This window comes from Stenella coeruleoalba, assembly GCF_951394435.1.
Source record: "Stenella coeruleoalba genome assembly, chromosome: 6".
NCBI classification, from domain to species: Eukaryota; Metazoa; Chordata; class Mammalia; order Artiodactyla; family Delphinidae; genus Stenella; species Stenella coeruleoalba.
Window position 1 is genome coordinate 56,571,929 of NC_137151.1, and position 18,364 is coordinate 56,590,292.

At 42.1% G+C, this 18,364-nt stretch overlaps 2 protein-coding genes across 19 annotated transcripts in view; one reads left to right on the forward strand and one right to left on the reverse strand.

Moving 5' to 3' along the window:
* The window catches only part of BAZ2B (bromodomain adjacent to zinc finger domain 2B), a 384,859-nt gene that overhangs the window by 252,402 nt on the left and 114,093 nt on the right, over positions 1–18,364 (reverse strand). The window lies entirely within an intron of this gene.
* Positions 12,136–16,806, forward strand: LOC307188320 (Golgi-associated RAB2 interactor protein 4-like). The gene is given in 4 exon segments (XM_079925332.1): positions 12,136–15,856; positions 15,858–16,344; positions 16,346–16,463; positions 16,467–16,806. Coding segments are annotated over 4 exon segments (1,800 nt in total). The 5' UTR covers positions 12,136–14,766; the 3' UTR covers positions 16,572–16,806.

The window sequence follows — 18,364 nt, forward strand, 5'->3', positions numbered from 1 at the left end:
GATGGTGGCCTCATAGAATGAGTTTGGGAGTGTTCCTTCCTCTGCAATTTTTTGGAAGAGTTTGAGAAGGATGGGTGTTAGGTCTTCCCTAAATGTTTGACAGAATACACCTGTGAAGCCATCTGGTCCTGGACTTTTGTTTGTTGGAAGATTTTTAGTCACAGTTTCAATTTCCTTACTTGTGATTGGTCTGTTCATATTTTCTACTTCTTCCTGGTTCAGTCTTGGAAGGTTATACCTTTCTAAGAATTTGTCCATTTCTTCCAGGTTGTCCATTTTATTGGCATAGATTTGCTTGTAGTAGTCTCTTAGAATGCTTTGTATTTCTGTGGTGTCTGTTTTAACTTCTCCTTTTTCGTTTCTAATTTTATTGATTTGAGTCCTCTCTCTCTTTTTCTTGGTGAGTCTGGCTAATGCTTTATCAATTTTGTTTATCCTCTGAAAGAACCAGCTTTTAGTTTTATTGATCTTCGCTATTGTTTTCTTTGTTTCTATTTCATTTATTTCTGCTCTGATCTTTATGATTTCTTTCCTTCTGTTAACTTTGGGTTTTGTTTGTTCTTCTTTCTTTAGTTCCTTTAGGTGTAAGGTTAGATTGTTTATTTCAGATTTTTCTTGTTTCTTGAGGTAGGCTTATATTGCTATAAACTTCCCTCTTAGAACTTCTTTTGCTGCATCCCGTAGGTTTTGGATCGTCGTGTTTTCATTGTCATTCATCACTAGGTATTTTTTGATTTCCTCTTTGATTTCTTCAGTGATCTCTTGGTTATTTAGTAACGTATTGTTTAGCCTCCATGTGTTCGTGTTTTTTACGTTTTTTTCCCTGTAATTCATTTCTAATCTCATAGAGTTGTGGTCAGAAAAGATGCTTGGTATGATTTCATTTTTCTTAAATTTACTGAGGCTTGATTTGTGTCCCAAGTTGTGATCTATCCTGGAGAATGTTCTGTGCGCACTTGAGAAGAAAGTGTAACCTGCTGTTTTTGGATGGAATGTCCTATAAATATCAATGAAATCTATCTGGTCTATTGTGTCATTTAAAGCTTGTGTTTCCTGGGCTTCCGTGGTGGTACAGTGGTTGAGAGTCCACCTGCTGATGCAGGGGACGCGGTTTCATACCCTGGTTCAGGAAGATCCCACATACCGTGGAGTGGCTGGGCCTGTGCGCCATGGCCGCTGAGCCTGCGCGTCTGGAGCCTGTGCTCCGCATCGGGAGAGGCCACAAGAGTGAGAGGCCGACATACTGCAAAAAAAAAAAAAAAAAAAAAAAAAAAAAAAGCTTGTCTTTCTTTATTTATTTTCATTTTGGATGATCTGTCCATTTGTGTAAATGAGGTGTTAAAGTCCCCCACTATTATTGTGTTATTGTCGATTTCCTCTTTTATAGCTGTTAACAGTTGCCTTATGTATTGAGGTGCTCGTATTCTGGGTGCATATATATATTTATAAGTGTTATATCTTCTTCTTGGATTGATCCCTTGATCATTATGTAGTGTCCTTCCTCGTCTCTTGTAACATTCTTTATTTTAAAATCTATTTTATTGGATATGAGTATAGCTACTCCAGCTTTATTTTGATTTCCATTTGCATGGAATATCTTTTTCCATCCCATCACTTTCAGTCTGTATGTGTCCCTAGGTCTGAAGTGGGTCTCTTGTAGACAGCATATATATGGGTCTTGTTTTTGTATCCATTCAGTAAGCATGTGTCTTTTGGTTGGAGTATTTAATCCATTCACGTTTAAGGTAATTATCGATATGTATGTTCCTATGATCATTTTCTTAATTGTTTTGGGTTTGTTTTTTTAGGTTCTTTTCTTCTCTTGTGCTTCCCACTTAGAGGAGTTCCTTTAGCATTTGTTGTAGAGCTGGTTTGGTGGTGCTGAATTCTCCTAGCTTTGGCTTGTCTGTAAAGCTTTTGATTTCTCCATTGAATCTGAATGAGATCCTTGCTGGGTAGAGCAATCTTGGTTGTAGGTTCTTCCCTTTCACCACTTTATGTATATCATGCCACTCCCTTCTGGCCTGTAGAGTTTCTGCTGAGAAATCAGCTGTTAACCTTATGGGAGTTCCCTTGTATGTTATTTGTCGTTTTTCCCTTGCTGCTTTCAATAATTTTTCTCTGTCTTTAATTTTTCCCAATTTGATTACTATGTGTCTTGGCATGTTTCTCTTTGGGTTTATCCTGTATGGGACTCGTGGTGCTTCCTGGACTTGGGTGGCTATTTCCTTTACCATGTTAGGGAAGTTTTCGACTATAATCTCTTCAAATATTTTCTCTGGTTCTTTCTCTCCCTCTTCTCCTTCTAGGACCCCTATAATGCAAATGTTGTTGCATCTTATGTTATGTTGTCCCAGAGGTCTCTTAGGCTGTCTTCATTTCTTTTCATTCTTTTTTCTTTAGTCTGTTCCACAGCAGTGAATTCCACCATTCTGTCTTATAGGTCACTTATCCGTTCTTCTGCCTCAGTTATTCTGCTATTGATTCCTTCTAGTGTAGTTTTCATTTCAGTTATTGTATTGTTCATCTCTGTTTGTTTGTTCTTTAATTCTTCTAGGTCTTCGATAAACATTTCCTGCATCTTCTCGATCTTTGCCTCCATTCTTTTTCCGAGGTCTTGGATCATCTTCACTATCATTATTCTGAATTCTTTTTATGGAAGGTTGCCTATCTCCACTTCATTTAGTTGTTTTTCTGGGGTTTTATCTTGTGCCTTCATCTGGTACATAGCCCTCTGCCTTTTCATCTTGTCTATCTTTCTGTGAATGTGGTTTTTGTTCCACAAGCTGCAGGACTGTAGTTCTTCTTGCTTCTGCTGTCTGCCTTCTGGTGGATGAGGCTATCTAAGTGGCTTGTGTACGTTTCCTGATGTTCTTTATATTTTCTAATTATTTGTTGAAAATTTCTAATTTCTCACTCTGTGCATTCATTCTCCTCCCTAGTTCTTTGATCATCTTTATGATCATTACTCTAAATTCTTTCTTGGGTAGATTGCCTATCTCCACATCACTTAATTCTTCTTCTGTCATTTCACTTTGTTCCTTCTTCTGAAAATATTCCTCTGTCACCTCATTCTGTCTAAATTGCTATTTGTATTTTTACGTGTGTGGTGGGTTGGTTACATTTCTTGACCTTGGAGAAGTGGCCCTCTGTAGGAGATGTCCTATGCATCCCAGCAGTGCACTCCTCTCTGATCACCCAAGGGCCAGAGGCCAGCTGGTCCCAGGGTGGTGTCTGGCCTGTGTCTGCAGGCTGTGGGACTGTAGTTTTCTTGCTTCTGGTGTCTGCCCTCCGGTGGGTGAGGCTGGTCTAGAGGCTTGTGCAGGCTTACTGGTAGGAGGGGACTGTGCCTGACGCCTGGTGGGTGGAGCTGGGTCTTGGTCCTCTGGTGGGCAGGGCCATGTCAAGGGGTGTGTCTAGAGGCAGCTATGGGCTCAGAAAGTCTTTAGGCAGCTTGTCTGTTTATGGGTAGGGCTGTGCCCCTGCCCAGTTTGTTCTTTGGCCTGAGGCCTACCAGCACTGGAGCCTACAGGCTGCTGGGTGGGGCCTGGTCTTGGCGCCAAAATGTCAGCCTCTAGGAGAGCTCATGCAGATGAATACTCCCCTGTATATTCGCCACCACTGTCTATGTGCCCAGGACTACAGTCTGACTACTGCCGCCTCCCAGCTTCCCAGAAGATGCTCTAAGACGAGCAGGTAGGTCTGGCCCAGGCTCCTATCAAATTACTGCTTTTGCCCTTGGTCCCAGTGTGCATGACATTTTGTGTGTGGCCTTTAAGAGTGAGGAGCTCCTGCAGTCAAGCCCCACTGGCCTTCAAAGCCAAATGCTCTGGGGGCTCCTCTTCCCAGTGCCGGACTGCCAGGCTGGGAAGCCTGACATGGGACTTGGAACTCTCACTCTGTGGGAGAACCTCTGTAATATATTCTCCAGTTTGTGGGTTGCCCACCTGGGGTGGGTATGGGATTTGATTATATCACAAGTCCATCCCTCCGACCAGTCTAGCTGTGGTTCTGTCTTTATGTCTTTATCTGTAGAGGATCTGAGGATCTTTTCTGGTAGCTATCAGTCTTTTTCAATGATGGCTGTTTTGCAGATTGTTGTGATTTTGGTGTGCTCGTGAGAGGAGGTGAGCTTAGGGTCCTTCTACTCCGCCATCTTGACCACTCTCCAGGGAAGTATAGCATCTTAAATAAATGGTGCTGGTAAAACTGGACAGCCATATGCAAAAGAATGAAACTGGGCTACTACCTTACATCATACACAAAAACTAGCTCAAAATGGATTAAAGACTTGAATGTAAGACCTGAAACCATAAAACCCCTAAAAGAAAAGATAAGCAGTAAGTTCCTTGACATGGGTCTTAGCAATAACTTTTTGGTTTTGACACAAAAAGAAAAGGCAACAAAAACAAAAATAAACAAGTAGGACTAAATCAAACTAAAAAGCTTCTATGCAGGAAAGAAAACCACCAAAAAAATGAAAAGGCAATTAATACTGAATGGGAGAAAATATTTGTACATCACATATCTGATACGGGGTTAATATTCAAAACATATAAAGAATTCATAAAACTCAAAAGCAAAAGAACAAACAATCTGAATAAAAAATGGGCAGAATATCTGAATAGACATTTTTCCAAAGAAGACATACAGACAACAGATACATGATTAGGTGCTCAAAATCACTAATCATCAGAAAACTGCAAATCAAAACAGTGATATATCAACCTCACACCTGTTAGAATAGCTACCATCAAAAATACACACAATAATAAAGTGTTGGCAAGAATGTGGAGAAAAGGGAATCCCTGTGCATTGCTAGTGGTAATGTAAATTGGTTCAGTCACTATGGAAAATAGTACGGAGGGTCCTCAAAAAGTTAAAATCAGAACTACCATATGATCCAACAATTCCACTTCTGGGTATTTATCCAAAGAAAATGAAAACACTAACTGGACAAGATACATGCACCCTGATGTTCACTGCAGCAATATTTACAACAGCCAAGACATGGAAACAACCTAAGTGTCCAAGTGTCCATCAATGTATAAAGAAACAAATAAAGAAAATGTGATACATACATACACACACACATATATATGTATATATATGGTGGAATATTATTCAGCAATAAAAAAGGAAATCCTGCCATCTGTGATAACTGTATGGACCTTGAGGGCATTATGCTAACTAAAATAAGGCAGAGAAAGATAAATACCATATGATCTCACTTATACGTGGAATCTAAAAAGAAAAAAAACACAATAAGGACAACCAAGCTCATAGACACAGAGAACAGACTGGTGGTTGCCAGAGGCAATGGATGGGGGTGGTGCGTGAAATGGATGAAGGGAATTGAATATAAAATAATGTCATGGGATGTAATGTACAGTATGATGACGATAGTTAATATTGTATATTTGAAAGTTGCTAAGGGAATAAAGTTCTCATTACAAGAAAAAAATTTTGTAACTATATGTGGTGATGGATGTTAACCAGACTCACTGTAGTGATCATTTCACAATATACACAAATATTAAATCATTATGCTGTACACCTCAAGCCAAAATAACATTATGTGTCAATTATATCTCAATTTTTTAAATTCCCCTTTTAAAAAAAGAAATAAACAAATTTGGGAGTCATTAGCATTTAGATGCTATCTAAATCCAGGTGAGTGAATTATTTCACAATAAAGTGATGACAGTGAAAGAACAGAAGTTGTGCAAGGACTGTAGCCTGGAGTATGGATGGCGAGATGAAGAGAAACAAGCAAAAAAGTGAGAACAGAAAACTAGGAGAAGAAACAAACTATGAAATTCTGGAATGAAAAGTAAAAAGCATGTTTCAAGGAGGATAGAGTGGTAAAATGTGTCAAATGCTACAAGTTTTGTCATGAAAGGTGAGAACTGAGAGCTGACTGAAGTTACAGAGGTCACCAGAGACACTGGCAAGAACAGTTTCAGTGAAGTTGATATGAAGCAAAAGCATGACTGAAGCCAGATCAAGAAGGAATGGTAGGAGAGCATTATAAGTAGCAAATATAGAGAATTAGGACAATAATGAAGGGAATGAAAATGTCGAGAGGATTTTTTTTTTCCTAGCATGTTGATGGTAATAATCCAAGAAAGGGAAAAACTATGATGCAAGAGGAAGATAAGTGAGTAATATGAAGACACTATAGGAAAACAGAAGGTGTTATGTCTATGTAATAAAAACCTCAGGGGTATGGGGGAGCAGGAGGGTGAGTATACCAGGGCTGACCTCCCAGAACTACCTCAGGGCAGATCTCTTTGAGATACCTTTCAAAGATGATTTGATGTGATGATGAGTGTGGGTAATACCAGGCCCATGGAATGAAGAAGTTTGGCAAAGGCAAAAATCCTAATGGCAATTATTTATTTCTCTTTCCAGTAGGCCATCATATTTTTGTTTCCATTATTTGCATGCCTAAGAAATTTTGTTTGTTCTCAAACCTATTAAGGTTAGTAATATCTGATACTGTATTCATATAATTCAGTTAATTACAATATAAAACAATCAGTGCAAAAAGAAAAGGTATTTCCCTGAAAATTCAATGCTTCTGAAAAACTTGATAAAAGTGGGTTTTTAAAAAAACTTACTGTTAAATTAGATGTAGGTAAATTATATGTAGGTAAAACAAGTATAAAATACTGGCAGGAAACATGATAAAAAATGTACTGGGATCTGCACCCAGAAATTTTAGTAAGTGGCTAAGTTCTGGCACCAATTTAAAGAATCTGATATGAAACTTCTATTCGGGGAGTTTGTTCAAGAAAAACAACAATGTGTGTTCAAGAAAGACAACAATAATTTCCAATTAGGGAATCCATCCTCAAAGAAAAAGTATGGATTGGCCCTCGCAAACACATTAAAAACTTGCAAATGAATGTGAAAGTTTCAATTTATTAAATGCTTACATCTAAATGTGTATGTCTTTTTTTATGATTTCCCATTTTGAACTAAAAGGATTAAATGAATAGCTATCAGCTCCAAATGCACTGGAGAAGTTTTCGTTCCTGTAAATTCTACAAATAACAGAAGCCATTTTTAAAAATTTAAGTATCCACATTTAAATATTCTAAATAAAACGGTTAAGATACTTTCCCTTCTTCCTTAAATAGTTGCCTTTTTTCTGATACTCAGAATCACCTAACAAATCAACCAGATATTTCCTATGTATTAGCTTTATGGCCATAATACGGTGATGCTTTCATTAAATGACTAGGACTTTGTCCCTATGTCAAATGGCACCAGCCAGACAGCTTTCAAGTTTTCCAGTTCTCTCTCTTATGAGAAGGCTTGTAGCAGTGACCTGCTTGCTGCCTGAATGCTTACTTAAAAATAATCTTTTTAACATTATTGACCTAAATAAATGGCTTTTTTCTTTACAGGCCTACTTATTCCATATTTTAGCAAAAGTCACCTTTACAATGCTCATTAAGAAATTTCTTATTTTAAGTATGAGTAAGGCAGAGTTAATATTTAGAATTTAAATGTATTAAGTCATTTTATGTGTGGTAAAGATGCGGATTATTGTTTTTACAATAATATAATTATTTCACAGCTCCAGCCTTAACATTAAAAATCACATTAAAAAAAAGATCGTGGGCTTCCCTGGTGGTGCGTGGTTGAGAGTCCGCCTGCCGATGCAGCGGACACGGGTTCGTGCCCTGGTCCGGGAGGATCCCACATGCTGCGGAGCGGCTGGGCCCGTGAGCCATGGCCACTGAGCCTGCGAGTCCGGAGCCTGTGCTCCGCAACGGGAGAGACCACAACAGTGAGAGGCCCGCGTACCGCAAAAAAAAAAAAAAAAAAAAAAAAAGATCGCCATTTAATTGTTAACTTATTGACGATCTAGAGTCTGTGGTAATTATATTATGATTAGAAGTTACATTCGGCATAGCAAAAAAGGATTTGAGAGGATCTCAAGACAAAAAGTTATCACTTGACTCTGGAAAATATATTTTCATTTTGTGACCCAAATAGTTTTGTTTGTTTGGGTTTTTGTGTGGAAGGTACTAGGCTATATTCAAGTCTGCTGAGTAGAAGTAATCAAATCACTTAATTCTACATAAAACTCAGAATTTTTCTTGCGAATTACTACTAAGCTTTTTATCAAGCTGCCTTAAAAATGTTAACTAATCTTCAGCTGAACCAGTTTATTAACTTCAGGCTTAAAACTTCCTTACTTAAAAAAAAATTAAGCAAGATCACTAATTATTCTCCCTGTCTATATCCAAACACCACTAGCATAAATGAATTAGTTATTTTGAACATTAAAAAACTTACTCAGTTATAAAGGATAACTAAAAATGCATTGAAAAATTAAAATTATTCAATACAAAATATAGACTAGAATAATATAAACTCTAAGACTAAATAATATAAATTAAAGTATGAAAACTTGATTTTCAGGTAATATTTTGATCCTACAAGGTCTTACATGTGTTAAGTTCACAACTAAGAAATGATAACGTCTCTCTCTTCTCCCTCTACATCTTCCACAGTGCTAAGAGAGATACCTTTCTGAAATCTAAATCTAACTAAATCTAATTATATCTCTCCCCCTTTCTAAATACTTAATCTTAAAACCCCATAACTTGGGACCTCCCTGGTGGCACAGTGGATGGGATTCTGCACTCCCAATGCAGGGGGCCTGGGTTCGATCCCCGGTCAGGGAGCTAGATCCCACATGCATGCTGCAAATAAGAGTTCACATGTCACAACTAAGGAGCCCGCCCGCCGCAACTAAGACCTGGTACAACCAAATAAAGAAATAAATATTTAAAAACAAAAACAAAAACAAACCTATAACTTTAATGATGTCCCATCACCTGCAAGCTTCTTCACTGCTTATCTAATCTAAGCCTCGTCTTCTAACGTTATTTGCTAACACTTCCTACAATGTCCGAGTTCCTTAAGCCTGACTGTCCCTTCCCACTTTGCCTACCTGGCCATACTTCAATTAATTCTTCAAAACTTTGCTAAGATGGCATGCCCCCCCCCCCAAAAAATTTGCTAAGATATCAACTTGTTTAATCACTAATATTTATTGACTATGATTACACTACCAAGTTTAAGGTCCAGTGACATGTGTTGTAAATATGTAACTTTTAGATGAAAAGATGCAGGCAGTCCTTTCCCTCAGAGAGTTTAACAATATGATGACTTTCTCCCTAAAACCTTACCCCTCTGAGCTACCTTTCTCAGAGCTACCTCTTTACATTAAATCTAATTCTTCTGATGTACTTATCATACTTTATTGTAATTATTTATATGACTCTTTCCTCCTACTAGCCTGTGAACAGGGAGAAAAGTAACTGTTATTTATCTCTATAGTCTCAGCACCTGGCCAAATGAATTACCAATAGTAGTTGCTCAGTGCTACAATGAATTTTATGAGCAAAAACAATTTGCCAATGCAAGGAAAATATCTTTTACGGTCATACTTTGCCATTATATCAACATATGTAAATGAGCTTTAATTTTAATCTATAATATAGAAAAAATAATCTATGAATTAATTGTGAGTCTTCCTAACAAATGATAACTCTAAAATACAACTTTAGCCCTGTGTTTCACAGTTACTACTATCATCTTGGATGGGACAATTCTTCATTGGAGTGAGGCTATTCCAAACCTTGCAGATGGTTAATACTGCTGGCCTTGCACTCTCAGTGTCAACAGCTGCCCTTTAGTCACTATGGAATCAATACATCCAACATACTTGAAAGTGCCCCCTAGGTGAATAATTCTCCCTTGATAACTCCTGCTTATTTCAACTTTGTGACTTTGTTCAACTTTATTTGCAAATAAATCTACTCCATAGAGAATGTTGCTGTGTATCTTTAAAACTAAAAATTAAAATACGTGTAAAATAAAAAATTTAATATAAAATCATTTCTTTGTATATGAGGTATAGATTTAATATTTAGCCTCTCTACCTTAAAGAGATATACATAAGCAAAAGAAAGACTAAACAATTTATTTAAATATAGGATGAAATCATACAGAGTCCAATTTGGGGGGATACATGGGCTATATTACTAAGGCTTTGAATGGAATGTCACATTTGAGAGAGATGTGCATAGACTCAGATATGACCAGACAGCTTCAATGAACTGCTTGGAAAAATCAACCTGGAACCCTGCTTACAAGGTCCCAGGCAAAGCAGTTTTTAAAAAGAAATTATATGGTCAATCAGTATTCTTGCTGTACTTATAAATAAATCAGGCCAAGTTTAATATAAACAAATTTGTTTCACTATGATTATCTTTGGGGAAAAGTGGGGTAATTGTAGAGAGAAAAATTATGTTTGCACCTTTGTAGACATTAGATTCTAGTCCTGTTAACTGCCTTTGAGCTTTTGTTATATACCTGTAAACTGGACTAGATCCGAATTCTTCTAGTTTCCTCAAATATCTGGCTAGACTCACCAAACTAATGTTTCCCATTTTCTCCCACACTTCTGATTGGAAATCATCAAGAATAAAGTCAACCCTGGAGCCCCACTTACCAACTGCTCCTAACCACTGACACTGCTGCAAAACTAGAAAGTATTGAGCCTTGGGTACACATCTCACAGCTGAAAAAGGCCCCACCTGATACCTGGTCCTGTATAAACAATGGAGACCTACAAATCAAACTGATGAGGAAAAGAAGTAGCTGATATCGATGTAGACTGCTTCTGCCCAAGATGCCGGATCAAGACTCCCTACTCTAGCTAAACATGAAACCCTTTCTTTTTCTCTTTCTTTCCTTTATTCTGACATTGGCCTGGAAAGATAATACCCTCATTTGTATCTCCCAGGCCATTGCTAAGGGAAGTAATCTTTGGATTTAGAATAACTCTTTATTTCAGGCTAGAAGAAAATCGAACTTAACTCCTGGCTTGAATGGACAATTGTGCCCTGATAGGATTTATCTTTGTCTGTGATTATCATTATCCTTGGGCTTATGAATGCTTAGATGACCAGTGCACAGCTGGGCAATGCCTCTTAGGTTATTTAACTGTGCCACTCACTGTTCTAAAAAAAAAAAAAAACCTACCAGGAGGATTTTCATGATACAGGGTTCGCTTCCTTTGGCAGGGCTGTATTTCCCTGGTTAGGAGTAAATATGAATGAGAATATAATCAGAAGCCTCTCCTTAACTCTTGAACGTACTGCAGAATCCGCTGCTGCTAAAGCATTAGCTGCCCAGCAAAGATCCTAACACTCTCTAGCCAAAGTTGTTCTTGAAAATATAATAGCCATTGATTATCTTCTAGCTAAGCAAGAAGGTGCTAGGGCCACCACCCCCCGTTGTATCTGGATTGACATTTCTGGGAAAGTTAAAACTCAGTTACGTAAGACCATTGAGCAAGCCACTTGGCTTAAAAGGGTGACTCCAAGACCCCCCTTCAAGGGGGTCTTTGATTGGTTTGAGTCCTGCAGACCAGGGCTCTGAAGTGCACTCCAAACACTGGGAATTATCCTGCTCATAGTTAAATCAAAATAATCTCCCTGGCACTGTATTCTCTCAAAAATTTTAAATGCATTTTGCAGCAGCCAACTGCCAAGCAAATGATATCCCTAAGACCGGAATGTCAGAAAAGTAACCAAAAGAATGACCAACTTAAAATTCATGAACCTGGAACTGTGACCCATAGATGTCATAGAGATTAAGCAAAAACTTCATGCCACGCCAAGGATCAGTAGCTGAGAGTGACACTAATACATTAATTTTTAATCACATCTCTCTGTTAAGCTGAGAGTCTGATCAAAGGGGAGGGAATTGTTAAAGAGGAAACCACTGGCCCAAAATGGCATCACTTGTGCAAAAGCCCATAATTTTACCAAACCTAGACTTAATACCTGACAATTGCAGTTATGCTCTTCCCCAGAAATGTAATCTTAATCAACCAGTTTAGAATTTTCTGGTTGGCAGCAATGAGGTAATCTGTCACATGGGCCCTCTCCATCCAACCTGCACCCCGCCCCAACCCTGCCCCCTGCCCCCAGAGGAAAAAGAAGCAATCTGCACCTAAAAAATCCCTGCCTTCCCTTGACTTCAAAAAGATGTCCTGGTCTAAAAGTAATTCTTTCTTTTCTTTGCTAATAGCTCCCTTGCCCCACCCTTCCATTTTGTACAATCCCTTGGAGTGCCCTTCTAGTTGCTAATGGGATGCTGGCTGATTCATGAATTGCCTAATGAAGCCAACTAGACCTTCAAAAAAAAATTTTAGTAACGAAAAATAAGAAAAATTTGCTAGGGCTTCCCTGGTGGCGCAGTGGTTGACAGTCCGCCTGCCGATGCAGGGGACGCGGGTTCGTGCCCTGGTCTGGCAAGATCCCACATGCCGCGGAGCGGCTGGGCCCGTGAGCCGTGGCCGCTGAGCCTGCGCGTCCGGAGCCTGTGCTCCGCAACCGGAGAGGCCACAACAGTGAGAGGCCTGCGTACCGCCAAAAAAAAAAAAAAAAATCAAGTAATCAGCTCAATAGATGCAGAAAAAGCATTTGAAAAAAAATCAATAATCCTTCACGATAAAAATTCCCAGAAAACTAAGAATAGAATTGAACTTCTTAAACTTCACAGAGGGCAATTCTGAAATAAAACTACAGCTAACAACATACTTTATGGTGAAAGATTGAATGATTTCCCCTGAGACAGGGAACAATGAAAAGATAACTGCTCTTAACCCATCTATTAAATGAGCAGGAGTGTGTGTGTGTGTGATTGTGATAAAATTCACCACTGTAATTTTAGAGTGTACAATTCAGTGGCATTCAGTGCATTCACAATACTGTGTAACCATCACCACTATGTAGTTCCAGAATTTTTCATCACCACAAAAGGAAATCCTGTACTCCCCATTCTCTGCTCCCTCCAGCCCTAGGCAACCACTAATCTAATATCTGTCTCTATGGATTTGCCTCTTCTGGCTATTTCCTGTAAATAGAATCATACAATATGTGGCTTCTTTCACTGAGTATAATGTTTTCAAAGTTCACCCATGTTGTGACATATATCAGTACTTCATTCCTTTTTATGGCCGAACAATATTCCACTGTTTGGAGAGACCACATTTTGCTTATCCAGTCATCTGTTGAGGGACAGGTGTGTGTACTTTAAAAGAAAGATAGCCTTTATCCTCAAGGAATGAATCTCTATGGTGGGATTTCAAGCATAACATCAAACTGGAGATAAGAGAGTTGGCAGCAAGGGCCTTTCTCAGAACTTTCAAGTCACAATTTAGAAATCACTTGTTCTGTGACTAGCTCTGTGGGAGTGGCAGTGAGGCCGGATGTCTAATGGTACATGCTCCCCGCAGGCGTCAAGGCTTCCAAACCACTTCTGCCTGGTAGGGAGGTTACTACAGGACGGCATCTGGCAGGCTCTTGGAATCAAAGCTTACATCTCAGGCTACTCACCCCCCATTTCACTGGGGGAGGACATGTCATAAGAATAAGTAGGTTTCCACACACAGGCTGTTTGCACAAGCATAAAGGAAGGGAGGATCTGAGTGATCCCCTGGGTAATTTAATCCTCACGTCAGCCCAACTGCTGTCTTGGGTTCTCTCCATAACATGTATACACACATAAACTTAATTACGCAACTTCTAATAATGCACCAAATAGGTCTTCTTAAAGGTAGTTAGATCAGTCCAGTTTGAAAACATTTGGCTGGGCCAAGCTTTCTTTGTGAGGCTAAGTACTGTAGTGGTTCAGAACACAGGCTTTAGAATCAGGTAGACCTACATTCAAATAGTGCCTCTGCTACCATTAGCTCTGGGAATTTAAACAGGAGATACAACCTCAATTTCTTCACCTATAAACTGGGAACAGTAGTTAACAGTACCAAACTCAGTGCATTCTTACCACCATATGTGAAGAATGCAGCATGGTGCCTAGGAGAAGCAATTTTTAATGTGATTATTAAAAATCACCGTCGTCAACTTTTACTGAGATTTTATGAAAGGACAGACTAAGGATCGCAACTGCCAACTCTACGTTATTCGATACAATTAAACCATGAGCTTAAATGGTTCAAATTTATCCCATCATCTTACATTCCTATAGATTTCATCCAGTAGCTGAATTTGGGGGAGGAAAAGAAAAAGGACCCACACAAAACTTTCCCAGTTGAAGACATTTTTATTTCGGTACGCACCTGAGTCCCTGGCAGGACGGGCCTGTCCTCCGCGGGAGGACATGTCCTCCCCCTCCTTTGGGAGAGGATGGGGGCCCTGCCCTGAGGGGGCAGCTGGGGGATGAGGCAAAGGGCTATGTGACAGTGATAGGTCACAATGAGGCAAAGGGCTATGCGACAGTGATAGGTCACAAAGGGCCCAGAGGATAAATAGGCTGTGCCAGGGGGTTAGGCTGAGAAAGTGGTTACTTCTCTCACTAGGACTGAAGTTCACCACAGCCTCTTGGGGAGATAAAAACCCAGAAGCAGAAGTGAGGGGAGGCAGAGGGGGAGCCTACCATACCTCTCTACACACTTGAAGAGATTCAGCCTGGGGTCCAGGCACCCTACAGCGTCCCCGCTGTGATCATCTGTACCCCTACGCACGCCCCTGCCTCTGGGGGACCCTGAGGCAAAGGTGGGGCCTGTGGGGCGGGCTTGGAAGACCTGCCGTAGGGCCGCCTGTGTGTTACTTACGAGCACCGCAGCTCGCTCTTCTGCCAGTGAGGCCGAGGGAGGGAAGAGCCAGGGGCCCACCTTAACCGCGCTGCCTGTCGTGATCAAAGACAGCCATGAGAGGGGACACTCTGCTCCCATATCACACGGCCCAGAGCAGCACCAGCGTGGGCCTGCTCAACACCACCACGGGGAAGCTGCAGCAGCAACTGCGCAATGGCGAATATGACATGTTCAAGTACGCACCGATATTCGAGAGCGACTTTATCCAGATCACGAAGAGGGGAGACCTGATTGACATGCACAACTGTGTCTGCATGGTGACCGTGGGCATCACATCCAGCAGCCCCGTCCTCCCACTCCCAGACACCATGCTGCTGGCCCGATGGGCCACCGACTGTGAAGAGCACGCTGAGCACAGCCAGGCCGCCAAGGGCAAGAGCCACGAGCCTGCAAAGACCTTAGAGCTCACCAGGCTCCTTCCCTTGACGTTCGTGAGCATCTCCACTCACAATCGCGAGAAACAACAGCTGCGCGTGCAGTTTGTCACTGGCCGCTCCTGGTACCTGCAGCTGTGTGCCCCTCCGGACGCACAGGAAGACCTCTTCACCTCTTGGGAAGAGCTGATTTACCTCCTGCGACCACCAGTGGAGAGTCTCAGCCGCACCTATGCCGTTCCAGCCTGGGACATGATCGGCCTGCCTGTGTTCGAGGAGGAGGAGGAGGACGGCAGGAGCCCGGCAGTGGAGGATCTCCAAGAAATGTGGGATCAGGACCAGGTGAGCATCTGCAGCATCCACACGTGCTCTGAGCTGTCCGGGGCCACATCTGCAGCTTTTGCTGGTGGGGAGGGGATCCAACTGGACTCCCACAAGTCCGATACCATGCCCGATGTGGCCACCGCAAAAGCAAAATCTACAGTGCTTGACAAAGCGTCAGCGTCGTGGGCAGTGACAAAGGTGGAGACAGCAGGGGTGGCAGGAGGCACCGCAGCGGGTGCTTTGAGCGTGGCAGTGATCAAGTCTCCTGCCCCTGAAGAGCAGAGCACGGCCACAGCAGCCACAGCCAGCAACGGTCCAGGAGGAAGGAAAACCCACATAGCCACTGGGGGCACTGCCAGAACATCCCCGAGGAGCAGGAAAACGGTGCTGCGAACAATTCAGGGTATGCTTGGCAGGTGCCGCGAACTGTTCAGGGTATGCTTCCAGCACGTCCACCAGTCTCTCCCCAGAGGCCGGCGTGACTGTGGTCGGAGCAGAACCCACCAGCAAGACTGCTGAAGGAAGAGCCGACGAGGAGGACGAGGGGACCCTCATCTCAACCTTGCCACAGGAAGGCAAAGTGAGTGAACAGGATGGCAGCTCACAGAGGGTGTCCCAGGCCCACAAGGGAAGAAGGGAGAGAAGGGAGCACTGGGGAGAGGACAGAGCTCTTATGAGCCCCTCGCTCTGCAGTTCAGTGGAAAGCCACCACAAGGCAGCGGGGAACAAGACCATCCAGAAAGCAGCTGGTCCGTGCTCAGGCGGCGGCAGAGCCACTAGCGATGACCAAAAGGACAAAGGCCACGGCAGCCCGGGGGTCAGCGAGCAGGGCACTGCTCACAAAGGCATCAGCCGTGCTCCCATCACCAACAAGTCCAGGACCTCGCACAAATCGGGCAGGAGCTTATCTACAGTGAGTTCAGGTCCCACCACCGAGACTCAGCAGGATCAGCTCTTTCTTCAGGAACGTCAGAGCCAGTCTTACTACAAAGACAGTGGCCTCCTCACGCGATAAATATGTGAGCATCCTGGCGAAGCCAGTGGAAGGGACCTGAATGGAGGCCGTCGTAGAGACAGCAGAGAGTGGCCAGGGGCTGGAGATCACTGGAGGTGTGACATCTGACACCATGGAGCCAGTGACCGCTGAAGCCCATCAATAGGACCTAGAGCTGGGAGCTGCAAAGGGGACCAGGGCTCAGGGAAATACCCCTGGAGAGCCCATTTCAGCTTCCTTACTGCAATTTAAATAAAAAAACAAACAATCTGAGAATGCATGCAGTGTTTTGTCTGAATTTCTAGGTCCCGAAGCCCAGCTGTAGCCTCACAGTGGATTCTGTGATGTCAGCTGTGCCACAGTCTGAGACCCAGTGTCCAGTCAAGGGCAGCCCCACCTCACACACATGCTCAGCGCCAACAGCAGTGCTGCATCTGGCCTCCACTCCTTTCTGGCTTGCCCCCCAGGGCCATGGCTCAAAGTCAGACTATGGTCTGGGAAGCTCTCCTTCACTATCCCCCTATTCTTTTTATAAACACTTATTCCCCCTGAAGGTCTGTAAACAAAGCAAGTACAGGACTCATGTCCCCTCGGGCTATTCAGTGGATAGAAATAAGTATTAGCTAGCAATCAGAACCGCAAGCACTCTCATCTAGACTAGCTGTTCCCTGCCCAGGTATTAGCTCGCAATCAGAACAGCAAGTATTAGCTAGTGTGCCATCGTAAGCATACCACTCGATGACATTTCACAAGATAAGCAACCCCACGAAACTAGCACCTGGCGAAGAATCAGAACATCACTGCAACTCTGGAAGTGCCCCCCTGCAGTCACTCAAGGGTAACCACTACCCTAGCTTCCAACACCATAGATGAATGTTGTTTGCTTTTTCAACTTTACATACTGGAATCACATAGCATGTACTCTTTGACTCTGGTTTCTTTCCCTTAACGTTATATTTATGAGGTTTGTGCATGACTTTCCTGGCGATCGTCCATTTATTTTCACTGCTATACAGTATTCCATTGTGTGATGATACTACAACTTATTCTGTTATTGATTTAAGCTATTATCAGTTTTGGGCTATTAAAAATAGTGCTATTATGAACATTTATATACAGATCTGCTGGTAAAAATATACATAAACTTCTGTTCGGCATATACATAGGAATGGAATTGAATATATGCATATGTTCAGCTTCTGATTATACTGCCAAGCTATTTTCCTTCCAAAATGACTGTGGAAATAATAATTCCCACCAGGAATGTATTAAAGTCCTGGTTGTTCCACATCCTTGCCAACATTTGATACTGTTTAGCTCTTTCCTTTTAGCCATTCAGGTGGGATATAATGACTTTTCTCCCTTTTTCATGATAAAAATATACTTAAAAATATATAATTGGGCTTCCCTGGTGGCGCAGTGGTTGAGAGTCCGCCTGCCGATGCAGGGGACGCGGGTTTGTGGCCCGGTCCGGGAAGATCCCACATGCCGCGGAGTGGCTGGGCCCGTGAGCCATGGCCGCTGAGCCTGCGCGTCCGGAGCCTGTGCTCCGCAACGGGAGAGGCCACAACAGTGAGAGGCCCGCGTACCGCAAAAAAAAAAAAAAAAAAAAAAGTAATGCATTAAATATGCTATGGTCTGAGTGTTTGTGTCACCACCCCCTCCAAATTTATATTGAAATCCTAACCCCAATGTGATGGTATTAAGAGGGAGGGCCTCTGGGAGATAATTAGTGTAACCAGCCCAAACTGACCCTATCCTGTTTCTAGAAGGATAACTGAGTTGTTTTTTAAGAGACTACAGAACAAAACCACCAATCATGCAGCTGAAGCATGTGCAGAGGAGAGAATTTTGACCTCAAATACACCTGGAACCAAAGTTTATCCCCCCGCTCCATGGAACCAAAGGACCGGGACATGACCGGAACGAGAACACCAGAACCCATTCAGAAGCAAAGGG